The following is a 27,974-nucleotide window of genomic DNA, read 5'->3' on the forward strand; positions in this document are numbered from 1 at the left end:
GCCACCTGAGCAGTTCCGGGAGCAACCGTACCTTCCCACTGAGCACAGAGCCGCTTCTCAGCGTCACACAGCCAATGGGCAAGAAGCGTACTTCCTGTGCTCAGTGGCTCAACATCAGCTGACATTTCCTATTGTGCCTGGTTAGCACTTCACTGGGAAAAATGACCGGTGTTTCCTTCACTTGTCTAACATTACCGGCCACCTGATCGGTTCCTGAGCCATAATTCCGCCGATAATTATCTGTCATCATATACAGTAGCATCAACTACAGGACAATCGAACAAAGAGTTTCCATACTCAGATGCTTAGGGATAAGGATGGCCCTCTAATTCTATCATTCTTTAAAAAAAAGCAAGACTTCAAACAGGCTGTTTGAAGCTGCGCTCTCATACATTTGTCCGTGTCTCCCTGGTTTGGACGAAAAGTGAGAGCCTTTCCGACTAACTTGAGCAGTCTCCTTCATTCAACCCGAGGACCTTGGGGATGTTTCCCACATCGCACCTCCACATCACTGCAGATACCTGCCCATCAGAGTGTGAAGAGAGCGAGCGTCCGGCGCTCGGAGTAATCTCACAGTGGGATGAAAGCGAGATTGCTTTGCCGGGGCCTGTCGGCATTATGCGCGGTCCCTCAGGCGCCAGCCCGCAGGTGAGATTACCTGGACGACAGTCCCAGGACGACGCTCGCCTCACGCATGACTACCCTGATCCCCGGCCTCGACTGAAACTCATCCCCTGCTCCAGACAGGAAATGCCTTTCTCGGAAAAAGAGCCCACCATTCTATTTACAGGACCAAAGCTACACCTGCACCCATTTCTGACATCTCTATATGTGCTGCTAAGCAGCCGGTGTGCTGTCTGGAGGTAATCCCATTTTATCTTGCAAGTGCAAAGATAAACATTGTACACCACTACATTATGCTTTAATGAGCTGAACATGACTTTAATAGACACTCACCCTCTCTGCTGACTGCGCGGTCCCGAAGAAGATCGGTATAAAAGCTAACCAAATGATGCAGGTTGTGTACATAGTAAATCCAATGGGTTTGGCCTCGTTGAAGGTCTCGGGGACCCCCCGGGTCTTGATGGCGTAAACAGTGCATGTGACCATCAGGAGAATACTGTATCCAAGGGAACAGATGAGGGACAGGTCAGAAATGTCGCACTTGAGGACCCCCCGGGCGTTCTCGGGGTCCTGCGTGCGCTGCTCGCCGAAGTCCACCAGGGTGTGGGGCGGGTCGACGGCGAACCAGACGAACACGCCCAGCAGCTGCACGGAGATCAGGCTGAAGGTGATGGCCAGCTGGGAGGTGGGGCTGATGAAGCGGGGCGCGGTCACCGACTTCTTGCCCTGCTCGAAGATGCGGTGGATGCGGTTGGTCTTGGTGAGCAGCGCGGCGTAGCTGAAGCACATGCCCAGGCCCAGGAAGATGCGGCGGAAGGAGCAGACGCAGACGTCGGGCGTGGCGATCATCAGGAAGGTGATGGCGTAGCAGAGGAAGATGCCCGTCAGCAGCACGTAGCTCATCTCCCGCCCGGAGGCCCGCACGATGGGCGTGTCGTTGTAGCGCACGAAGGTGACGATGACGAAGGTGGTGGCCACGATGCCCAGCATGGAGATGAAGACGGGCACCACGGCCCAGGGCGAGTGCCACTCCAGCTTGATGATGGGGATGGGCTGGCAGCCCGTGCGGTTCTGGTCGGGCCGCTGCTCGTACGGGCACAGCTCGCAGGTGAACTCGCCCGCCTGGAAGTGGTAGCCCTCGCAGCGCTCGCAGTGCCAGCAGCAGGGCACGCCCTTCACCACCTTCTTCCGCTCGCCCGCCTTGCAGGGCATGCTGCAGACGGAGGAGGGCACCGTGGGGTCGCCGCTCGCCCAGCGCATGGACTCCATCTGCCCGTCCGGACCGAGAAGAAGAGAAACAAGCTGTTATTGACCCCAGTACCTTACCCTTCACCACCCTGCTCCACCCTGTACCACCCTGCCCAACCCTTCTTTACCCTGCCCCACCCTGTACTACTCTGCCCTACCCTTTTTCCACCATACCCCACCCTGTACCACCCTGCCCTACCTTTATGGACCATGCACACCCCTCCACACATATTCAGACAAGGTGTTTTTCCACTCAAAATAACATAAACCTGCACTAAGATGCAAACATAAATCTTCTCTGAGTCTTTAGACTAGTAATTCAAAAAACTGCTCAGAAATATGGGGTGCATGATGGGGGAACAGCCAAATTTTATAACCTATACCACCTGTATATAAGGTTTTATATCATCAATTCAAGGCAATACATGAGGGAAAATAAGTTCCCGCAGCAGAAGAATCAGGATAGCACTAGTAAGACCTTGGCTCAAACTCAAACGCAACACAGAGCTACCGTTGGGATGATCAGGTGAATCAGGGCCTTATTGCACCTTGCATGATTCATCCTTAATAACCATTCTTGCATGAGTACACAACGTCCAAGGTGTATTTTTCAATGCAGAGCTCGTGTCTGCTGGGCCACTGAATCTGTGTGAAGTGGACTGGGCTGAATTGATAAGCGGGGAAAGACAAAGGAGTCCGCCTGAGAGAGCAGGAACAACCGCACTTTCCCACTGAGCACGGAGCCGCTTCTCAGCATGGGCAGGAAGCGTACTTCCTGTGCTCAGTGGCTCAACATCAGCTGACATTTTCTATTGTGTCTGGTTAAAACTTTACTGAGAAAAAAATGTGTTTCTCTCACTTGTCTTACTTTAACACAGGAGTCAGTAGAAGAGTTTATGAATACGTTGCAGGGGACAGAAACTCCAAGTCGCAGCGTATACTGGAGTAGGGGTGACAATATCAAAATTTTGACTTCACCAACACCAGCGAAGGGAACATGACACCAATACTTAAATGATACTACAGCACACAGAAAAACAACACATAATAATAGATGGTAATGTGTCCAGGGACGGAATACAAGGCCAATATCAATGAAAACATTCTCGTTCATAGAAAAGAAATGGAATTTTAAAATGATGATGGCAAGGCAAGTTGCCAAAGACGCAACTAGGAGGAGTCTTGTGTTTTTTAAAGTGGAACTGCTTTCACTGCTTGAATTGACAATGTTTGCTATTTATTAGTGAACCACCTTAAACCTCATCAGCCCAGATCCTCTAACCTGTCAACCTGACACGTGACTCCCCTGAACTCACAGAAGAAACCATATGCAACACGATTGATACAATAACCAATCCCAAAATATGAAATTGGACCATTTTTCAAATAAGGGTATTTGTGAGGCTGCTGAAGAGCTAATTCACAGAGCAACATCGCACTGTGATGAACCTGGGGAAGACATTCAGATGCAAAGCACTCGCTGCACAATCAAGCGATTCAGTCGATGGCGGTATCGCCGAGGTCAGAACGCTGACACGCAAAGCCCTGGCGAATAAGAATCGCTGGAACACAACCCGAGCAGGCCTGTGTTTCCTTCTCACTGCGGCAAAGCCATCCAGCTGCCTGCCGCATGCAGAATTTCGGAGGATGGCTGCAGGTTGAGTCTCAGGTTTTGTCTGTGCAGAATGCCCCCCCCCCCCCCCCCCCCCCAGTATGACTGTTACAACAACAATGTGCTCACTGTGTACTCTTTCTCTCTCACAGCAGTTTTCTAAACCGCTGCATCTTGTTGGTTGTTGTAACTGAACTTGTACTGTACACTAATTCTCCCATTACACAGTAGTCTTGCGCTCTGCTTCAGTGCTAATCCTGGTCAGATCAAATCATCCACCAGAAATTACTTTTGAGATTCCTCCCAAGGCTGTCAGCGCTCGGAAAGCTTGGGTTCTTGTTGGGGAGAGGGTTGAAGAGATCACTGACCATTCTTTTTGTGCCTCTCTGCTTGTCCTTCTTAACTTCTGCAAGCTACTTTATGTAAGATCTGCAGTAACAGCTAGCAATTGTAATATCAAGAGGAAAACACTCCACGGACCACATTAAACAAGGGGAAGCAATCGGAGCGTGCAACACTTAACTCAGAAATAGAAACATGTCCTTCCATTAGACCACGCAATTTTTTATTTATTTTTTTTAATCTCTTTTGTGTTTTCTTTTTGGCTGCACAGGAATTAAACCTTCAATTATCCTCCAAAGACCCAGCAATTTGTTTTTGTCTCCTGTAGAGGACATACGTCTCTCTGGTCTTAATCTGAAGAACGATTTATTCTACCATGCTGAAACTTACATTACAAGGGACATTCAATAAATATTAAATAATATTTTTTAAAATATTTTCACTTCAACACTGTTTTTTCACTGCTTTTGTCATCTAAGAGACTTGCGTTATGTCCAAAAAATTGAAATGGCTGCTGGATGGCTCATTTGATTAAGGCACCAGGCTGTGGTGCATGGTTGAGCTTCACGGCCTTGGATCAAATCTGGACCATTCAAGTGCGACTGTGGCTGGTGACGTGCAATTGATCATTGTGTTGCCTAGGGTAATGGAGGGGTCCGCGTTTATTGCTAACTAGCGTCCCCTGCTGGTCAGTCGGGCGCCAGTGGAATGTCAGGCTAGGCTGCATATGAGAGGTATTCCACTGACTCCACTCTACGCAAACTTGGCTGTGGTTTCCGGAGTGATAAGAAGCAGACTGGCAATCCCATGTGTTTCAGCGAAAAGCCACAGATATCTACACTCTCCTGAATCAGCATTGGGGCTCCCGCAAGAATGCAGTTAATAATTCGATATTATAAATTAATGAGGGAATTGGATATACACAGCCCCACTTTGGGTGCCAAATTAAAAAATAAATCAATAATTTATTTTTTAAACTTTTTTTCTGCTGGGTCTCAGGAGGTGGTGTGAAACTGCAGACAGTTTATCTTCTTTCCTTTTGCTATATCCATTGAAATAAGAAATATTGCAAATTAATTGCATTTTAATTAGACTTATTCCAGAAAGCATTATAAGCTTATGAGTAAGAGGAAGCCTGGCCAGAATCCAAACCAGTTCTGAGAGAACAAACTTGGCTATGCATCATCAGTGTGTCTGAACATTTTTAATTAAACGATCAAGAAACTAAAATTAGAATTTGAAATATTTTTTCTTGTTATTGGCATGTATTAGACTATGGGGCATGTCTCTGTTGAGGTTCTGTGGGTGAGAAGACTAAGTCTAAGACTGGGTCAGGAGGTGCATGACAATACGTACTTGGAACTTAATTTCTGGGTAAACTGACAAACAGTCATTTGTTTGCTTCTGAGAAACACTATACAGAAATACTGTGTTCTTTGTTCATGAATGTTTTGGCTTGTGATGAAAAGACTGCTCATTTAATTCAACCATTAGCAGTGTTTTTCGTTTTGTCACAAGACATTAGCTACTATTATTGGAAACATTCTTATCCCATTGGCTAATGAGGTCCGCTGTGGATGTCTGTATAAACTGAGAGTTGATTCCTTCTGATAGCATGTTTTTAATAGTACCTGTGGACATTCAGCAGTTATCTTCACCACAGGGAAATGGCAAAAAAAAGTTCAGAGTTACCAACAAAAAACAACCTGAGCTATAGTCATGCGATAGTAGTGGTTGACGGTTGACTCACGTTTAAGTGCAGCTGATTGGTCCAGTGACCGATGACCTTGTACTCAGCTGTCGACCTGTTGGTGATTTGGTACTGGAAAATATCATAGCGTCCAGGGGCATCGCCATTTTCATTGAATACGACTGGAGTCCCGGCACTTCCTGTAAAACAGGAAATAGAGTGAGTGTTTGCTGCCATAGTTATTAGCAAAATAATTTTGATATTACTGGCATTTTAACCGACATCACCGGCATATTAGCCGACACGACTTACACAATGTTAGCATTTCATACATAGAATTAATTTACACAGCTTGATATATACTGAAGCAGTACCTTGCTCAAGGGTACAATGGAATCAAACGTGCAACCATTTTTTTATTACAAGCCCAGTTCCATAACCACTAAACTACTACACTGCCGCACTTACTGACTTGCCTTGCATATTTGAGATTGAGCTTTATTTTAGGAAAGCAGTTGAAACAAACAGTCCTCAAGGGTATAACAACTGTGTCAAACCTCAAACCTCTACTCTCTTGGGCTCCATAACCACACTCACAGTTTTGGCTTCTGTTTGTGCCAAAGCATTTTTAAGCCTACTTAAATGCAGGCTTCAAAAAAGCCCCCCACCCCCTCTTTCCCAACACTAAAACTTTAGCTGACAACACAACAGCCTTTCCACTGATGTGCTGTGAGTCTGACAGTGGCTGTGAGCACACTGACTGCAATGATAATCCATCCTAAATGCTCCTCAATGGCTTCATAACATTCTCTCGCAGGCGCAAAGAGCTTTAGTTCAGCCGCAGATGACATTTCAGCTCAGACAAAAAGACGATTTTAAAGAATAAGCGTAAAAGAAACAACACGGCCATTTGTCACATAGAGTAAACCAGGCCCTCGTGCCCTCAGAAAGAGAGAGAGAGAGCCAGTTCAGGTTCGGGGAAACTGACGCGTTCACTCTCGACTCCCCACTCCTGGATCTGTCGGCCCGGGTGTCAGTCAGCGCAGGTGTCACGGATATAAATGGCGTGCCGCGCGCGTTCTGGAAGCATCGGCGCGACGCCGCGACGCAATCTCTGCAGCTCGTCCCTCCGCGGCGACGCGCACTTTCCCTCCGCTAGCTCTCTGACTCCCTCCCTCGTCCCGATTATGCAAAAAACGCACCGCGGCTTTCCCCGTTATTTCTCACCGATTTAAATCTTCCGAATCAAATATATTTCAGGAGGCACAGAGGGAATCTGGCACATCAAAGCCATGGAATATAATTACAAATATACATCTTAAAGAAGCTATGCATTATTAAAATTCCTGCAGAAACACGTTTTTCACCGGGGAGCTGGGTTTGAGGCGCCTGACAAAAGTGTCAGGGCCGTTCTCATAAACCCACCCCTCACACCCCACCCCACCCCACCCCACCCCACCCCTCCCCTCGCCCTCACGAAACCCGAAATACTTGTCATCAGGAGAGCTTTCTTCGCTATTGTCAGCAACACATTAATGCATTCATGTGGGACTCTGGGCAAACCCATTATACACATCCCCTTTAATCTACATACCACCCAGCTGCAGAAAAACAATGAGCTGTGAATTAAAAAGAAGAATTCAAAGATTTTTTTTTTTTTTGTTTTGCATACACCTCCATCTCTGCACCGCCGCACTGCTGTTAATTAGGCACAGAAAAAAAAGTCCTGTTGCCATTATTTCTATAACATCTGGAACCTCTGAACAGAACTGTAAATGCAGAAACACACTTATATATTATAAGACAATACAAGAATTATAAGTCAATACAAGAAAGCCTTTTAGTTTTATTATAAACAAAACATTTGCACATGCATGTTAAACAATGCATATGGCTTAAGGAGATATTGTTAAGTGTTTAAGGTTAAAAATGCAATATACGGGAGTGAACATCATCCAGGTGTTTTGCCCTATTTTAAGAGCAGAACAGACTTTATAAGAAAATGATACAAGTCTTAGGTGAAATGTTATTGCTTCTAAATCTGTAACTGTAAATGCTGTGAATAATCCCTGTGATGATTGATGATGGCAGTGAAGCACCTGCTGCTGTCTTGCCAGGTCTCTCTCTCTCATGTCTCAATGAGACGTTTGCGTGTTCTCCCCCCCCGGTCCACGTCGGTTTCCAGCAGGGGACTCCGGTTACCGCCCACCGTCCCAAAACATGCAGTGGACTAACTGGAGAGACTACATTTCATGTAGGTTCGAATGTGTGAGTGAATTGAGTGGATTGGTGACCTGTCCAGGGTGTACCCCCCCCCCCCCCCTTGCTAGGAATAAGCAGTTTAAGAAAATAGATGGATGGATGGACAGATGGATGGACCGTGCTGCTAGCAACACATTAGCTTTGGTGTGCCTCTGCCTGTCCTAACCACCAGTCCGCTGCTCTGAATGTTTGAATGTTTTCCCTCTCTGTCTGCCTCGTCCATTGTTGTGGCTTCCCTGAAAAAAATGCCCAGTGTTTACCAGACTAGGGGAGGAGCAGAGGTGTGATTATTCCACCTGTCAGGGTAATAAGGCACAGTCCTCAGACAACAACAAAAAAAAAACATTTAAAAAGAAGCAACCATCATTAATTTATGATTAGTGAGTGGGCACAAGTTTAGAATTAATTTGAAACTTACAAAATATGAAAACATGAATTGCAAATCAGGACTCATCTCATTGGAATGAAAATGAATCAGACTCTAGCCGTGGGAAATGTTCCCATTCTACCAAACCGGAGTTAAATAGTTCAAATTTGTCTCTGTGTTTCTAGATCGGTTGATGGTGCAGAAAAGCGAAACACAAATACATCCAGAAGTCCAAGTGATACAGCACTTCTGTAGCCTTAGACTTTTGTCTTGTGTGTGTGTGTGTGTGTGTGTGTGTGCACTGAGATGTGCAGCCATAACCATCAGATTCCTCTCAGTTTTTGTCATGAATTTACTATTTTCCATTCTTTTCACATATAGCTGTCAGGTGCAAAGGTACATTCATACTATAGCTGTCAGATGCAAATACACATTCATAAGGCTACATAGCTCCATCTTTAGCATGGTATAAGGTCTTAAAAAGCATTAATGAACAATGGTAGTGCATCATGGTGGTTAACAGTGGCAAATAAATAAAAAAATTGTCATAAAAATATTATTTTATGTTAGCCATAATATACATGGCAATAACCATATTTATAATGATATTATTTTGCTTTATGAAGACTATAAGAATGATTGTTTTCTACAGTATCTATGTACCATGTGTCATTTTATCTAATATATAGTGCATGCATTACAGATTTTCTTTTGTAAAAGGAGGGGTCAACATAAAAATCAAGATGAAGAGCATGTTTTGGGGGGCAACAGCTCTCTCACGGGCACACAGAGTCCATTTTATGTGGACCCCAGGAAGACCAGCATTCGTTCCGGTGACAGCTAATGGGGATCCAAAATAACCAATAAACAATAAACAGAGTTTAAGTCTATGTGATTCCAGGGTGGGCTTAACTTTTGATTGGAATATTTTCTTCATTTGGGTTTTTTCCAAACCCCCTAGCCGCTCATTAGTGGCGCTCTTTCGCCCGCACGAGGCCAACCCCAGCCGGGCGAGCGGGCTCACAGTTTTCACGAGGCCCTGTCTGGAGAGAGGAGAGCAAGCGAGACTTACAAATGCGTCAAGGCTTTTATTTTTTTTTTTGGAAAATAAAATTCCGTCTCACGCAGGACCCAGAAATCAGGCCTGGTCCCTGTCGGCGTTTTCCCCATCTTCTTCCCTTTGATTATGTGAAAAACTGAGTTTAGGAGCAGAGGGGCCCCCAAAGCTGTGCTGTCAGTGTGCGTAATGAGCTGCAGAGGGTTACAGCATGTAACCTGGAGGGGGTAAGCCTCCCTGCCTTTCATGTGCATAGTCATACTCCTCTCTCCTTTCGCCTTTCCTCCTGTTAATTAGGGAAGTGTCATGTCAGGCAAAACACAAACACCGTTTCGGGGGAGGAAGACCTGGATAATGCTGGTCGTTACACGGCACTGGGATGTCGAGTCTGCCCTTTGGAGGGCCCTGCCAATCAGAACGCACGTCTGACTGGGATACGTGCCTAGCAGCGGCTGAGGGCATAGGCCACGAGGTAGCCGGAGCAAATCAGCTGGGGAAAGTGTAGGGAAATAAACAGAGCAGAGGCTGTGGTGCTCCAATGCCAACCAGGTCATTCACTCATCTTATCATCCCTCAATATATACAATGTACTCCTCCAATATATACCATATATTCCTCCTTCAATACAGTGCCTCACTATGAAGTGTTATAAGATCCATGGAAGGCGCTATATAAATCCAATTAATTATGATGACAATGATGATGATGATGATGATGAAGAAGACGATGACTAAAATGATAAAGGTGGCAGTGATTTTAATTATTGTATACACTCTAATGATTATAATAAAAGTTATTATTCTGAATAATAATAATATAACTATATAATAACTGTTAAAGTGGAGCAACTATTTGTGTCGATGAACAACACAGCAAGGGGTCACACACGCATGTGTAATTGTCTTGTCTAAGGAGCATAAACATGGGCGAATTTGTATGCTCAGATGTGACTTTCAGTCCCAGACAGCAATCATGGTAGGTTCCTCCCCGGTTCATACGCTTCACGGTTCAAGTTACTAATGTGAGCATTACTGAAAGCAGATGAGCTATGTACAATCACAGCTGAGGAGCTTAATGTTCTATTAATTCGCCAATAACAATTTAACAGCTCCGGGGGTTGAAGCAACATTCACTTAGACACAGACAGGCAGCACGCATTAAGCAAGGGAAACTGCAGTCAGAAATTTCCGGCTTATTGACTACAACTCAATGTATCGATTGCCCTTTTCCTTCACAATGGGTACTGGCATTAGGAGAGAGGAGATATTTGAAACAAGTCGCATTTTTTAAAAAAGAGAGACATTATCTTTTAGGCGCATCTTTTATTCACAAATTTTTCCATTACAGCCCATCCAGCCTTTCACTCCTGCAGACTTTGCATCTTAATGACAGTGGTAATGTCAGACAAAGAAATAAGAGGCGCATTTACCGCAATGTATTTTTGTACTCGTCTGTGTCTAAGAAAGGCTTTGCAGCAGATTTGAAATGAATAACCTTTTACTGTAAGTGGGCCAGTGTAGACTCATGGGCAACGTGCAGAGAGGAGCAGAGCTGGGAGGAATTTGTGGGTAAAATTACTGAGACTATGATCCAGCAGCGCTCTGTGAGGGGACTGTTCAAAGTACACAAATAGAGAGTGAGAATGCATTGCCGCTAATGAGCTGCTGGATAGCAGGAGCCTTCCTGAATGTTCATTTAAGCCTTTTCACTGAGCCCAGTGCTCTGCCCTTTCGATTGTCACTCTGCTTTGTGTGTGCTGCTGACTGCTCATTGTACAGAGTGAAATGTTCAGCGTCAAAGCAACTCTCACAGAGTACATTATGGCCCCAACTGAACTCATATATACTCTGTTAGGGTTGAATTAACACTGTACGTTTTGCTGCATAGGCATGTGCAAATACTGTATTTGATTTCCCTGAAACACAAATAGGCAGACTGTTAAAAGATTCAGATCTTGAAATTACACATTTCAATTAAAAGAGTTCTTATTTGTGTGGTTATGCAGGAAGAGGAAGGTTGCCCAGAAGACCTTTTTATCATTTTGACGACACCCAGATTCCATCCTACCTTGAGCATATGTATTATGTTTATGGGTATTATGTATTCTGTAAAACAAATCTTGGCCTTCTTTGTGGCTCAAGACCACCCAAGTGTTGGCTGTGGCCAGCAGCCCCACAGGATGGTAAATGATTGGCTGTATTTTTCCCCAGGAAGCAAGTCTTTCAGTCAGCAGGGTAGTCTGCAACTTATCATGTAATAGACATTACATTACATTACAGATATTTAACAGGCACTGTTATTCAGAGCGACTCACATAGTCTTTTGCATATGTATGCAGTACACATGCACATCTGGATATTTACTGAAGCAATTTATATTAAGCACCTTGCTCAACGGTACAATGGCAGTGTCCTACCTGGCAAACGAACCTGAAACTCCAGGTCCCCAACCATCATACTACCCTGCCGTCCTATTGCTGCTATAGCAACCTCCTCTGGTTGTTCTGGCACCTACAGTCGACCCGTATCTGCTGCCCAAGCGCTGTTCCCTGACGTTATGACCACACAACTCAGCTGGTGGGCTGCCAAGCGAAAAGAGGTGCTGGCATGCAGAACAAGGTCTTTTCTGCACAGTTCCCTCATTTTAGCTTCTGTTCTTCCTCTGTCTCCTTTCCTCTGTCTCACTCCTCAGAACTGTGGTGCGTGCAGGTTTAGTGTATTACTCTCTCTCCGTGCTGCATCAGCATGTTTTTCATTCCATAGTGCAGTTTCTATCACGGATGTTGCACTATGTTTAAAGTTATTATAGGCATGTGTGCTCAACGGCTTATAAAATGTGATTAGGCACACAGTAAATAATTAAAAATATAACTATCATTCTCGAGGGTTTGAGATTCTGAAGTGTATAAACCATGCTGTTTATGTTTTACACAGCAGCTGTTGAGCACAGGTTGAGGCTGCAAAATCAAATTTTTTATTAATCATGCGAGGCTTATCTCTCTCATTGTCTTTTTTTTTTTTCCCTGATTGCTCATTCTCTTCTGAGTCGGCACAGGCTTGAAGCCTTTAGTGATATTTTCCTTATACATTTAAGTGAAAAAGGCTTTTCCTTACGCTAAATGTCAAATGCACAGAGCAGTAGAAAATGACCTTCCAAAGATTATACCAAATCCAAACATGTGTGTCACACACAGGATTGATAAATTCAATATCGTATGCAAAAGGACAAACTTAAAAGTAGTTCTGTGTACAGTTTGATAAATGAAGGCCTGGTTTAGCTGTCTGTGACTCACCAAGATGGAGGAGGAAATGATCGACCTGCACGATGAAGGAAAGAAAAGGGCTTTCATTTAATCTATTCGAAACATCTCCGAATGATTTAGTTTGAAAGAGATGGGGGATGCCTCACCTCAATCACAACCACACTGTGTCACCACCAACCAGAATGAAACACAGAATCCATTTACCCCCGGGATTGAACTGCACATCAGCCAAGAAACGAGAAGGATTTTTTTTTTTTTTTGCCAATTAGGCTGGGGGACGTTTCATGGGCCAAGCTGACATCCATTCTGGGCATTTTTCCAGGAACACCCATATTTTCTGCAATAAGTGCCAAGACATCTTTAATGGCCACAGTGAATCCAGACCAGACCTTAACATCTTCGAAAGACCTGCATGTCCTACAGCACAGGACACAAAACTGACTCTTCTAATTTGTCCTGAGGGTAGATTGGCACCTACTGGCACACCAGCACTGTCTCCTGCAGCTGCTGGTCTCCTATCCAAGTATCACGTCAGGCTCTGGCCTGTTCGGCTTCTCCGGCTTGGCAAGAGAACCAGGGAAAAGAGTGACATGGCGGCGGGCTGATGACAGTTGATTGGTAATCAGACTGCGACGCAGCCATAATCTAGCGCTGACTTCCAGCCACCTACCTATTCCCAAGCCACGCATTCGCAAGGGCGGAAGAGGAAAAATATGAATAATCAGTTGATCCGAGCAACGGCAGACTGAGATTTTCATTTGTAAATCATCAGAGTTGAAGTACTCTGCCTTAAAACTGACAATCAAGACATTACAGACAGGACACCCCCCCCCCCCCCCCCCCCCTGCCCCCCGTTCCCCCCCACACACACACACATTGATTGTGTAGAGCAATTCTCCCGTCCACTACAGTGTGATTTCAGGTTGCCGCAGATCACCTAATCACAGAACTGGCCCATCAGTTTTGTTGCTTTGGGAAAATTGCAGGGTCTGACCGTCGCCCCGTGTGTTTCCTGGGGGCCAATCAAGGGCCGCGATCACACAAACGGAAAGGTCTGGCAGGTGCCTGGCACGCGGAGCGGGCGGTCTTGAGAGAGCGATAAAACTGCCGGCTGAAGAGGCCGTGCCAGGTCCTCAGGCCCTCATTTGCACTTCTGCATCAACATGACGCTCCATTACCGGGGAAGGCAAACTCCCCTCACAGATTTACACCCAGCCGTTCATTCATCATGGTATTGAACACCGCCTGTTTCAGCCTTTCTTTTTTTTCTTTGCGACTGTACATCAAGTTTGTTGTTTTTCTGAACAATGGTCGCAGATTGCTGTACGTCGCGTCAAGTGATGCTGGTGGCTTTTTTTTTTGTGTGTGAAAAATGGATTTGGAATGCTGCTTCATTCAGAATCAGCTGGTCTTCTACTGAGTGCTCAGACTCATACTGACATGCATTCATGATAACTGAAGGCAGATGTAGTGACCGACAACTCTGGATTCCAGCGCTCAAATCACTCACCGCTCTTAACAAACTATTTACTATTGAACCATTTTGATTCCCTAAGTGGCCAATAAAAATAAAATAAAAGTAAGTTAACAGTTACTTTTTATTGACGAGTCTTTTAAAAAACCCGCGGCAGGCCATTTCTATAAAATGTTCTAATTGTGCTACAGAAGCAGCAGAAATGTTGTAAAATGAAATCACCACTTCTTTAGCAAAAAACCGTATTCCTTCCCTCTTTGGCCCCCTGATGGTGCTCTGAAACTGGAGCGGCGCAGTGCGCCGTGCGCACGGATCCGCTGAAGCGGGGCACGATCGCCGGGTCCGCTGCGGTCGAGTTGGCGATTGCCCCCCGGCCGCGGGGGGCTGCTGCTCAGCCCGGGACGTCAGATGGGCGAGGGCGGCATTTCCAGCATTTCCACGTCCAATCACACGGGAGCCTTATGATCCCCTCTGAGCAGAACGCCACACATACAGTACACACGCACGCATAAGAAAGGCGTTCACGCGCACACAAACACACACACATGAGGCACGGGGTCACACGCACACATGTATACACAAGACATGGCAGCGAATAAACAAATAAGTGTAGGCATAGGCACACGCATACCCACTGGCAAACTGTACACGCCCCACAGTGCCTCACCTCACACGCCAGCGCAGAGACATACAAACGCACACATTCGCACGATCCAGAATGATGGAAGGCTTTAAGCGGTTATTATTTCATTCCTTTGTCTTCAACTTTTATTGTCTGTTCAATTGTTACACTAAGTTACTTTGTGCAGTCACTAAGTGTGTGCATGTGTGTGTGTGTGTGTGTCTGCGTGTGAGTGTGTGCGAGTGTGTGTGTGTGTGTGTCTCTGCGCATGTGTGTGTGGGTGGGCGGGTGTGTGTGTGTTTGTCTGTGTGTCTCTCTGCGCATGTGTGTGTGTGTGTGTGAGTGCGAGTGCGTGAGTGTGTGTGTGTCTCTGCGCATGTGTGTGTGTGTGTGTGTGCGTGTGGGTTTGCAGGTGGGTGGTTATTTCTAATTTAGAGTTTTGTGCTGCAGCAGATATGATTCAGGTCTGATTAGCAGTAATGAGCGCTTCCCCTGCGCACAGCCATGTCTCCTCTCCAGCTGGGGCAGCGAGAGGACTTTTAACACTGCGAGCGCCGCGGCCGTCTCAAGACAGGTGAGGGACTCCTAATGAAGGCACCTGGGATGTCAGTTACCGCGGCAGCGCTTTAAGGAAGCACAGTGATGGCGAGGAGGGCCAGGTCAACGCTAATGACATAACTCGCTTTCCTGGAATCCTAAGCTAGCAGCTAATTACGCAAGCATCCCCCTCTGTGAGGAGCAGTTACGATGCGCGCAGGCAGATCCGCTTCCTTTCTGGGTCAATACCATACGGGATCTCAGCAAGGCTGCTGTCTCTGCAAAAACGAATAGACAATCGCTCGTTTGTTATATCTGTTCGAGTGCTTACTTCATTTAGTAAGAAATGTTTAATACAAAGTGATCGGCAAAGCTCTCTATGAAAAGGATGCATACAGTAACAGCAAAGGCAGTGCTCAGGGTTCACAAAATCTGAGATATAACAGCTCTAGAAGTGAATGTTTTCAGGTCTTTCCGCTTCTCCGTGATGTCACCGCAAAGACGCTATCACAGCAGTTTTGCTAGCGCTAATACAGAGTTCCACAGCTCCTTCACAGCTTGCTCACTGCACCCAGACAGGAGGCTGGGAAAACGTTTTCTTAAATTAGCTCTACCACCAGGTGTGGGGAAAATGTGAAGGAAGAACATGTGATCACATGCGCATGTGGCACGTTCCCTGTCCAGATAAAATAATAAAAATAAAATAATCAGTCAGCAGACTGAAGTCAGGCAGCAGAGCTGATGAATGAGGGACCTGCGCAGAGAACATGGCATAGGCCTGAGCCTCCTGAGCCTCCTGAGACTACTGTACATGGACAGTCAGGTGGTCACATTCACAGTGAAGTCAGGTGGTCACATTCACAGTGAATGTGAACGAAGCAAGTGAATGGAGCTCACCTCCATCACTGGCCCTCATGGTGACGTCCCATTTTACTGGCAGGAGCGTGCGTTCTTAAAATATTACAGACCAGACTGCACAAATGAGTAAAAAAGCTAGGCCTTGCCCAGCATGAACAAAAACAGTATGAAGTGGATGACTGGATGGAACACGACGTTCGTACACTACAGAATTCCATGTGCTATTAATAAGTTTATAATAGTTCAACCATTTTTTCCCCAAATTTTTAAGTACCTAATTTCCTTTAGCTGTACAAACTCTTCACTTTTCTCCAATTTACATTTACAAAGTTTTGAAGAACCAGAGGCATGATTACGTCTGTGCAACAAGACGCAGACAATTTGTATTAGATGAATATATTCATGTGGAGTATTTGGAAAGATACAGGAAAGAGCAGAAACAAAGATGAAAGCTTTGGCTTGAATGAAAGAATGCTAGTTTCATGGAATAAACAGTAAGAGCCTTGAAGTTCTGCATTCCTGAACAAACATGTGAAATGTGTATTTTTGAGTGGCCAATTGTTGCTCTAGAGCTTTGAGCAGCCATGGAAAAAGAAAATCAAATTCACTCAGATCTTTCACTCATGCACTGCATGACTCCCATCTTGATATTTAAATAAACTTTGCCAGTTTGAAAGAGACCAACCTACCATTTCCCCAAACAAATATCTGGGGGGGGGGGGGGGGGGGGGGGAAGAAAGGGTACTGCCTAATTACCCTGAAATATAGATAAATAAATAAATAAATAAATCAACACTTTAAAGAAAATGTGCAAAATCCTATTCTTGTTGTTTAACAGTCTGTTTTACCTAAAAGGGCATTAATTAAATGTCTGCACAAATGTCTGCACAAATTTAATTTATGAATTTCTAAAGGCCCTGTGAAGCTATTTCCAATCAATTACAGTTCGAAAGGAAGGAGAGAAGTAAAGAAATTCCTTCCAGCACATCAGTTTCTCTGTGTGAGATCCTGTCTACAGTGCTGGACAACATGGGGACTGCTTTCTCTGATGTGAAATCCGTCCCGTCAGCAGCAATTTTGGAAGGAAACTGCTGGCTGATCCACACATTTAAAAAACAAAGAAAAATTATAGAACATTTTATCATTCACTATCAAAGATGATTTTTAGGCTTTGATTTTGTTTAAAATGGACGCACTCTAAGAATGCTGAAGAGCTGTTTTATCATGCAATCTGAGTCAATGGTAATCTCATCACTTAACAGCAAATGGATATGAATGAGGACAGGTGGCATTAAAATGAAAAGAGAAAAAGGGCACATCACAGCATGCGCTCTGTATGTCCTACACTGCTAATGTGAAGGCAGTCATACACTTCAGCGATGACAGGCTTTCACCGGTATAGATTCACACTCCTATGGCTGAACCTAATGAGGCCTTCCAGCATATTGATTACATGGGCTGTGCATTACATTGTCAAAATGCATTAAATACAGTATGAGTTACACCTTTGTAAAAAATGATATATGCATCAGAGTTTTACATACCATTAAACAATAGTGCCACACCATTGCTCCAGGAATCGGGACAGCTGCTATTCAATATGCGCCTGACCTAATAAGAAACTATAGTGTATATTTTATTCAGGTGCGTTCATGTGATGAAGCTGGCATGTCAACCATTCTAGCTCCATTCCCGCGTGCTTGACGTAGCATTCCCGAGTCCAAGTTTTCAAACGCAAATAAAACAAATGTGTGCACGTTCTATCAAGACAGCGGCAGACAGCACATAATTGACATGGAGGATTCTGAATGATTATTCTGATGTAAGCCAGGAAATAATGGCTCTAACTGGCTATCGCTGAATGAAAGCTATTCATAATGGCTATAAGATCGATAGCTAATGCTATTCCCAGACCAACATCAATTCACTGATAAGTCTTCCTGACAGTGATCTCATACTTTTTTCCCCCCGTTGTCAGATACTGTAAGCATTCTGAATTTTTCCCCAGAGTAATTAAGACATTTTGGGCTCTCGAGACCACTTTCCTTATGAGCCACCACTCCAGGAAAAACCAAGGAGGAAATATTGAGCAAGGAAGAAAGCCAGCTTTGTTCTTGAGAAACTTCTCAATGCAATGTCAATTGTCGTCATGACTGAGAGCTCATGGCCAATGTTGTAACAGAAAAGGGCACAAAAACTCCAAGCGAATAGGATTCTAAGAGATTTGCCATAACTGAGCTCGCGTCTGCTTCTCTCTAGGTTAATTCCCGATCTACTGCAGTTTTTGACAGCATTTGTTTAAGCCGTTCTCATTATACATGGAAGACTACATCACCTGTACTTCCATGTCTTGTCTAGGAATATATACGGTGAAGGTTCGTGTGAAGTCTGACCCCGTCCCATCCAAGTGAGGAATTCTCCTCACTTTTCCCCGTGCTATTTCCCTATGCTGGATGAAACTGAAACTTTAATGCTACCCTTAGGACAGCTCTCATTTCTTTTGGTTACTGCATGCATTATTAATCACAATCTGCACATGGAATGTACAGAACTCTCTTAAGAGTACTGTACATTTTGTGTTGACTCTTTTGTTAAGTTCAAATGAAAATTTAGTCGATTGCCAGAGATTGGTGCCCCTATTTCTGTAACCCCCCCAAGCTGTTGGGAGAGGTGCCAGCATCAGTGAGGGCCCCACAGAGGTGACCCAATCTTTGCCTGTCCCAGGCATCTCGTGCTGCTCCAATGGGAGAAACCTTCCTCGTTCTAGACAATGAGACTTTACATCGATTTTGTAAGGCTATCAGTGAGCGGCAAGACCAGGGCTATTGGCTTTCAGAAACGTCGTTAAGTTGTTCTTGATTGATTCTTGGCACCCCTTCTGTGATGTTGAGGACATTCAGAAAACCCATCTAAAGCTATCCTGACCACTGCTGACAAGTTGAATACCAAATCATAAAGCATAACCATAAAGTAATGGCATACTATTGAACACGTGATATATTAAGTCAAGTAACAACCTTATTTGGAATATGCCACCTACCCAGATATGAATCAATTTTTCCACTGGATTTTGGGATATAATTCACCCTCCAGCCCAAATAAGCTTGCATGTTTCAAGCAACTGAGAAGCACACTTTTGTCTCTAATGAGATTCTAAAGCATGACAGGAACAAGAGTTTGCAATTGCCAATTCTGTAAATGTGAGAAAATGTTAGCATCTCTCCCAAGCAATGAAGATAGTTGGGAAGTTCAGCCGTGTCATTTTCGAGTGTATATTTCTAATACCATGTACCATGTGTACAGGAATGTTAGTGGCTATTGTAATTAATAGTGCATGTAAATAGCTTATTTGGAATATTATGGTAGCTTGGATAAGGACCATTAACCATTACAGTCAGTGACTTAGAATGAATGAAAATAAGCAAAGCAAGCAATTTCACTGTGGGCAAAAAGATACAAAAACTACATGGGTTATTTTAGAGATGACCACATTCAAGCCTTGTAAATTGGCCATTAACTTGTGTAATATTGGAGAGCAGGGAAACAACGCAAACCCTGGTCAGTGCTGTATGCCTTTAGAGGATTACATAACATTGCATTTATTTGGCAGACAAAGCGAGGTACAATAAAAAATGTCAGGATGGCAACAAGAAGTTAAAGAGTATACAGATCATATCCTGTTATGCGCATCATCCTGTCTATCTGACACAAAAGCAGTGGTTTTCTGAAATTAAGTGTTAAATCACTTTCAAGGTCCAGCTTTTAATGTCCTTGAATGGGGAGACAGTTATGCAACCTGCACATTGCAAATGCACCTGAGATAGAGAGAGACAGTGACAGTGAAGGTCCTCTGATTACTGCTTGAATTTAGTGGCCACATCACCATTTTATAAATCCTATCTCTGCAGCATCCATTTCAAAGAACTGAATGTTGAGGTGATTGGGGTGAACTTCAGTTTTGCATAACAAGACATACTTTCATATGATAAAAAAACTAAATCAGTAGAATGATTGAAAAAGGTGTGGCAATTGGAAAATCTTGTATGTAGCCCTGCCATGACATTTATACAATGGCCACCTTACACAAGAATTAATGGGGAAAGCATCTGGAAAATAATTAATGGGGAAAGCTTTTTCCAGAGTAAGCACTGTCTTGACTCTTGACCAAACAATATAAACCAACAAGGGGATGTATCATTTTCAGTAAATATGCAAAATCAGGTAAAAACATAACCAAAAGCTGTATAAAAAATTAACATGGTGTTTACATTAAATAACTATACACAAATAACCATATAAACACATTGTTGGGCAACATTTTGAAGAAAATTTTTTTGCTTACTTAAGGTCCTATGAGATTTAAAAGAAAGAGCAAAGTGAGCATAAAACAAATTCAAAGCTGTATTCAAATCAAAATATGATTTATGAGCAGGAAATTTTATTCAGCAAGTGCGTGACTCTTGCAATGAAGAGTACATCCCAATAAAGTGTTGACAGGGAGGATGGTTATACAGCGAGTAGGTTCCAGGAGTGGAGAGTAGAAGTCATAAAAGGGAAGTGATAAACAGGAATTTGAGCTATGATTAAAAAAGGAAAAGTTTAATTAAAGAGATATAGAGAGTTGTGTTGGTAAAAATGAAATGAAGGTATGATAGAGGAAGAAATGCAAAGAAGAAGCAAAGAAGCAGAGCTTCAAAAATAGGGCATTATTAAAAGGAAGTTCACATCAGGCAATGCAGGGAAGATGTAATATATAGGAAGAGAGGGTATGCGAAACAGGAAGTGGAGCTGTGATAAACAGGATGTGGGGAATTGGACTTCTAGGTCACTCATCCTGTTAAGGTATTGTAATGCAAGCCCCAGAGTGTGGTATCAAATCCAAACAGTGCCAGTGGAGACATATAATGACAGAGGGTGACATACAATTGGCTCTAGTATCGCTCGGGGACAGTAGGATGGCCAATCCGGTGCCTGCAAGCCCACAAGTAAGCTGCACATGGAGTGTCTCCAACTCAAGCCCAAATTGCAAAATGCTAAGTCATGAGAAGCAGCAGCTGACATCATGTTTTTTTTGCAAGAGAGCACATGCTTACCTGGAGTGAAAGCATCAAAAAAAAAAAGGAGGAAGAGGATCACAGAGCAAGAAAAAAGGGCAAAGATCACAAAGACGGCAAAGACGGAATAAAGACAAACATATGAACTGATAAAGACAGGCAGAAAGAGAGGATGAAAGGAAAAAGAAGCCCACGCAGCAGCAGGGGAATCACTGACCCAAAAACAGTGAGGTGCCTTTAGAAGGGGCGGGGCGAGGACTCACCGTTAAAGTTGACGGCCCGGATGTGGGTGAGCAGCTCCTTGCCGTCGATGTTGCTCATGCGGGAGCAGAGGCCCGGCACGCCGAAGCACAGCTCCCGGTGCATGCGGTGCAGGGCGTGAGCCATGGCGTACACCGCGTCCATCACGAACTGCACCTTCCCCTCCTGCTCGTAGCTGGAGTCCCTGCCCACCTTCTCCAGGCCTGCGCGGAACAGGAGGTGATATCTGCGCTCCGTCACCATTTCAACTTTATTACACACAAAAATTCCCATCCCTTTAAACGCTTACGTACGATTTACTTTTAAATACATAAATTGATCATTTAAAAAAATCATCTAAAACATTTTCTGTCATCTCTGGCAAATAGCAGGCTTTGTGGAGACTGAACACCTACTCACACACACGCACACATGAACAAACACACAAGCGTATCCATATGCTCATTCATTAATGAGATATAAGTTATAGAAGCTATAAAATAGTCCACAGGATTACCTTAAATATTAATTAAATATATTTTTGTTACATGTTCGTTATGAGCTATATGTTTGTTAAAAACTATTACGATGGAAGTATTGGAAGAGACCAGAATGGCATGTTTGATTGTTTTATTGTTCATAAAACAATGGCATGTTTAAGTAACAATAAATTATTTACAGCTATTGTGCGGACTCAAATGTAAACACAAAGGTTAAATAATTCATATACCTTTCAACTGAGGTCGTATAGCTTGCATTAATATCAAATACCTTTTCACACTCAAGTGATTTATTTACAATGGTTCATTTTTGGTCACGCCTCAGTGATCATTATTTTGACAGTTAGCAGCATGCTTATCCGCACGATTTTATGACTCATGAAAAATATTTTTTATGCGATTTTCTCAGCTCCGCCGCCATACTGTGTTCGCTTCAGGCAACAGAAAGGGAAAATAAAAACAAGGTGCAGCAAGGTGAATGAACAAGTCCTGCAAGCCTTCAATCAATGAATGTGTCAGAGAGGAATTAATAGAATCTTGTAAACAAAATTCAATTTAATTTTATAGCAGCTGCAGGTCCGGGGGACTTGTCGGAGAGCTCCTCCAAAGAGGAAAAAAAAAAAAGAAAAGAAACAAGACTGATTACTTGGCTATAGCTCCATAATGAATTAGGCTTGTACAGCAACAGAGAATTCATGTCAGTTACAAAATAGCAGAGCGGGAAATGGCGGGGTAACCTTATTTGTGGATTCCCTCGTCGTCAAACCGCAGCCTGACACCCTGAGAGATGGGGTGGCTGAGAGGGGAAATAACCCGAGAGCTGGAGTTTGATAGGAAGGAAACAACAATCGTGCCTGACCAAGAGGAAAAAAAAAATGCTCCTATCCAAGGGACACGACTTGTTCTGTTGGTGCGCTAATAATATCAGGCTCAGCTGTGCAGAAAACAGCCTGGCCTCAGAGACGGAGTTTGTGAGAAGGCAGGATAGGTATTGCTTTCTGATAAAATCATGGCAGTACATCTGTACAGACTGTCATGTCAAACTCATTTCTCTTTCCCCTACTGTCATCTTTTAGCAGAAACTTGACTTGCACTAAAACAGTTGCTGAATTGGTTATAAGCAGACGGACAAATATATCCAATACACCACAGGTAGGTTACAGGCTAAACAATCAACTACACAATGCTGTACAAATTCTCTATTTGAATTATGCATTAAAGCAAAATAAATAAAGAATGTTATAACATATAGATTTATAGATTTAATTTATAATTCATAGATACATTTATACAGCAGACCTGACTTGTGAAATAAGATGAAATACAATATTTTGAAGAATAATCTGGTAATATACACAGGTACAGCCTCTGCAGGCATACAGTAACGTTACTGAATAAGCTGCTTTGAAGTTATGCCTACTTGAAGTGTCTTTACTTGTTTTGGACCACAAACCCCTTAATGCCACTATAACTGTCGTAGTAAAGCTGGTAGATTGCCAGAAACTTTTTGTAAACATCTGAAATATCTATCTTGGGAGAAATTGTCTGGGGCAATCGAAAGTAAACACTAAAACTGAAATAAAGCACTAAAGTGAACTATCCTTTTGTAATGGTAAATGATACGAAACTGAAAAGTTGAATTGATGAAAACCATAATAATTTGATTCTACATAAAATAAACTGCCGACTACTTACAATGTGGTAAAATGGCTGGGAAGAAAAAATAAAATATATTTATTTTACTACACTAAAAAAACATCATTTTTTACATATAAAGTACACTGCTGCATGTTCATATTGGGTGCCATTTTTTTAAATCCTTTCCATGCTGAATTGCATTCATGTTTAAAACCGGGCCCTTTTAATGTTTTGCCTGGGTGGTAAGAAATCAAACAGACTGGACAGAGTCATCTTTTCAAATCCATTCAATTTTGAAAAGCAATGCTGCTTGAAAAAGAGATAAGGTGAAGCATAACTTTTGATGAGTCTCACCAGTGAAATTGGATATTGGCTTGACAATAATTATCTCAAGGGAAGAACTAGCAGTAAAAAAAAAAATGTTTCCCCCCAATTGCATCATACGATACATTTTATTTGGCCAATATCTTGTTCAAACTCAGTCTGTCATGCTCGTATTTTCACCCTTCTCCATCTCGGTTTCTCTCATAGAAGACGCTCTTGGATTTAACACATTTAAATAAGATTCCTTATTGACTGGTAAGGTTGTGACAATATTTTTTTTGTATGTTGACAGTCCCCCATCAATCTTCCAAATAGATGCTACAAGCTAATAGACTTCTATATTAAATTTGCAGCCAGGTCCATTTGGAATGTTGAATAAGCTCTGGGAGTATGCATCTGCATTGTTCAATCTCCAGTCACAGTATTTTTTTGTTTGTTTGTTTGTTTTATGTTGCATAAATTACTCAAGCAAGCCAGAAAATAACAGGCCAAGATAGTGTTGTGGTCTGTAAGCTAAATGACAATATCTTAAATGAGATTTTTTTAATTAATGGTTTTCCCCCTTTGTCTCTGAGTTTTGAATGCAACCTCCATCGCTGGTGCAGGTGAAGTAAAAGACAAGTCTGTGCTCTCCTCTGAAGCACATGATGTCACTGCTGCGTCTTTTCGCACTACAGTTGACAAGCTGAGCTCACACAGACACGAGTTGTCTCTACAGCTCAACAGACGAAGCGGGAGCAACCAATCCACCAGCAGGGGTCACTGGTGCGTGATGAGACATTGTCATCCCAGATGTCTGAAATCCTCCCTCCCTGGGTGATGCTCGGGCCAATTATGTGTTGTCTTATGGGAGTGCGGGCCACGGTATGCACTGGAAAATTCCGGATTCAATACCAGACCGTGAGTCCCATTCATGCACCAGAACAGCATCAAACAGGATGATCGTCTTTTTCATAATTGGTTTATTTTGTGATTGAACCTCATAAAACAAGTGGTCAAAAAAACAAGTCATGTTTTATGTGTATTTTTTTTTTGTCCCAAATATGGCTGGTAAGATTAGAAATCGTCAAATTGTACCTACCAAACTGTTTGTGGACTAAAGAAATGAACATTTGGATATATTTGCAAGCTGAATTTTTTTAAATCCAGGCCTTATTAACCAGGCACCACCAAGGAGAAACAGTGATTGTCTACAATTTAGCAAGTGCCCTCAACCCCAGAAGAAGATGTGAAACCTGTCTCAGTGTAAATGATTGCTTGACAAAATAAAGACCACATTAATAGGAAAATATTTGCATGCCCTGAGCTAACAGTGGCTGGCTGTTTCAGCTAAGCTATGAAGAAAATACATATTTCATCACCTTGAGTGATGGATGGTGACAAGGATGATCGACAGCTTAATCACGGGAACAAGCATCTCAATTAAACCTCACTTACAGACGCAAATTTAATTCCCCCATTGCCAGCCAGAACTGCTTCATATTTTTCTTTCAGTGGAGCAAAGGGGCACCATTCCATTTCGAAATGTAAATTAGATAAATTACGGAATAATTATAGGAGATAGTATTTTGTGATAAAAAATTTAAGGAAAAACTCAACAAAGAAGACAGCCTATTCAGACAGTCCTCAATAATATTTACTTCAATGACAACATATTATCAATCCAGATTTTTATCGCACTTTTTTGACCCCGTCATTACGGTTGACACTGCAATGACAAGTCGGCCCTGTGCTGGCCCTGACAAGTGACACTGGATAAATAATTGAGAAAATGAGGATATTAGAAACATAATTGAAGGAGATAGATAGTGGGTAGACTAGGGTGGGGGCAAGGGGATGTGATGAGCAACACCTCCAATACACTATAGCACAACAAATAGCACTTGGATTTAAAAAAGTATGTGATTCAATTTTATTGAAAACATTCTATTTATAGCTTCATTACCGCCCACAAGGGTTTGTGAGAATTTGAACAGCCCTCAAGTGTGAAGTTACATCAACAATACAGCAAGCCCCACCCCTACCTGTGAAAGCAGGCCATCATAGCATGACACCTCCATGGACTGTAACACCTGTGTCATCGATCCAGCAGGTGGAGGTGCACTGCACAAATGTGCGCAGCTGGCAACTAGTCAGGGAAAAGGCACCGAACACACAGAACAGCTGTGCGCAGATTAACTGACTTTTTAAAAAGGCTTATTTTTAAACGCTTTATTTTGTAGGCGCCGCCTCGTTGAACACTCACAGGTGAAGGCCTTCTGTGGCGGTTCCGGCTCTCATTGTGGCGAAGAACAGGGCTGTTAATTAAGAGTCTGCGTCCTGAACAGACTGCAAAATGGCAGGCGCTCTGGGGCAAAGCCTCACTGCTCAGCCTAACAGCAAGTTCAGACCGCGCTCCTGACGGGATCCGCAGATAAACCCGCCCCGCGTTTATCAAAATGCGCAATTATGCCTGGGTCATTTCGCCGTGGGCTTGATACAGAAACAGATGAGTGTAAATGATTCTAATGAAAGAGAAACCGCTGCTTTCCCGTGAAAGGGCTTCGGAATGCAGCAGACGTGCGATTGTGATGGCAGCCTGCGAGCTGCCCGTGGGAGACCTGCGTGTGACCTGCTGCATTACCTCTGTGAGCATCTTTCCAATGATATCAAGGTGAGCTGAGAACAGTTTCCAACTCAAAAGCAGCTGTTCTCCGCCTCTTTTATTTGTCCCTGATCATCCATGGCCGGCCCATGCAGCTGGGGCTGGGATAGCTAAGTCTTTTACAGTCCCTCAGACAACCCCTAAACATGAACCAGGGAACAGGTGACCCGGGCAAGACAACCAAATTATACCAGCCAAGAAAATCCTATTAGTCTCCATTTCAGCAGGTATCCTAATGTATGAAGGCCCATTTACTTTGAAAACAAACATGTTTATCTTCATTGGTTCAATCACTAAATTTTATCCACATAGAATCTGTTATATACAGTTATATGCAGTTGTCCATTTACAGTGCTGTAAATGAAATACCGGTGTCCATTTACAGTACTGCCAGGCATGTACTCTTGTCCATTTACAATACTGGAATGAGGTAGGGAAACAGCCTGTACTTGACTGGATTGGATAATGCTACATTTCTGTAATCTTGACTGGTAGCGCTAGGTCTGGTCCTGATTAGATATGAGGCAGATGGTAGAGCTGAGCGACAGGGAGAAGCACTGATGGACCATTTTTAAGCAGCACATTCTGCTGATGACTTTCTGTTTTCACTCATTAAGTAATTCAATATTTAGGCAGCCTTTAAACAAACTAATGCATAATTACACTCTGCTGTATCTCTTTACGGATGAGCATGGAAGAGTGTGTGAGTGTGTGTGTGTGTGTGCGTGTGTGCGTGCGTTCGTGCCCATGTGTGTGCGTGCGTGCATGCGTGCGTGCTTGTGGATGTAAGTGCATGCAATGCGTCTATGTTTTCTCTGCATATGCAATTCTTCTTTTTCCAGTTAAAGATAAATGCAAATCAGGATGTGCATTTGCATGAGACAGTAATATCACCTGTTTCTTGGAGGGGAATAATGGCTGTAAGGCATAGGGGGAACACATTAATAACCTTGTGCCTGCCCATAAAACTCGCTGGAGATATGACCCAGTCACCATATGCACCACATAAATGCAGCCGGTCGGAAGGATACGTCAACAAATCACATGACTGGCTTTAACTTTTCCATATTTTCAGCCATCATCTCCCTGCATACTGTACAGCACTGCGTCTCCCTTATAATCACGTTATTATATATTTTTGAAGCACTCCCTCCCTTTTCACGCCAGAAAAGACATACCACTCAGAAGTCAGCATCCCCGTTACCGTATCGTTAACACGTGCTTATAAATAGTTCCAAGTGAGAACGAGGCAATGACAAACTGACGGAATCTTTTGGGCGGGTTCACTGACGTCTCCATCCATCCGACTCTTTCGAGGCGGACCGCAGCCACGAGCAGCCAGGGACCTCGCGGTTTGGGAGGGGGGGGCGGGTGGGGGTATGGGGCACAGGGCCCCGCCCCTCCCGTGATCTACAATCGGAGACTAGAAACATCGGCGCGGCTCCATTATCAAGCCCATTCCGCAGCTTTACAGCCCTATATCACTCAGAGCAAAGCGTTTAGCGCCTGCATTATCTGTCTGTGCTTTCACACTTCTCCTCCACATACCCACAATTCCTCCTCTGTGCCACGATCTGCCGAAGGGAAGAGCAAAGCCTTTAAACGCTGTGAGTCCTTCA

General features: G+C 43.6%; 1 protein-coding gene across 2 annotated transcripts in view; it reads right to left on the bottom strand.

Annotated features, from left to right (window-relative positions):
* The window catches only part of LOC118231955 (metabotropic glutamate receptor 8), a 160,793-nt gene that overhangs the window by 17,654 nt on the left and 115,165 nt on the right, over nt 1-27,974 (bottom strand). For both annotated transcript variants that reach the window (XM_035426384.1, XM_035426385.1), the window contains 3 exons: nt 21,273-21,473; nt 5,577-5,716; nt 958-1,893 (listed from right to left, as the gene is read on the bottom strand). In XM_035426384.1, the coding sequence (XP_035282275.1) occupies nt 958-1,893; nt 5,577-5,716; nt 21,273-21,473 (1,277 nt within the window). The remainder of the gene's footprint in view (nt 1-957; nt 1,894-5,576; nt 5,717-21,272; nt 21,474-27,974) is intronic.

The sequence above is a fragment of the Anguilla anguilla genome, chromosome 7 (assembly GCF_013347855.1).
Source record: "Anguilla anguilla isolate fAngAng1 chromosome 7, fAngAng1.pri, whole genome shotgun sequence".
In the NCBI taxonomy this organism is placed as follows: domain Eukaryota; kingdom Metazoa; phylum Chordata; class Actinopteri; order Anguilliformes; family Anguillidae; genus Anguilla; species Anguilla anguilla.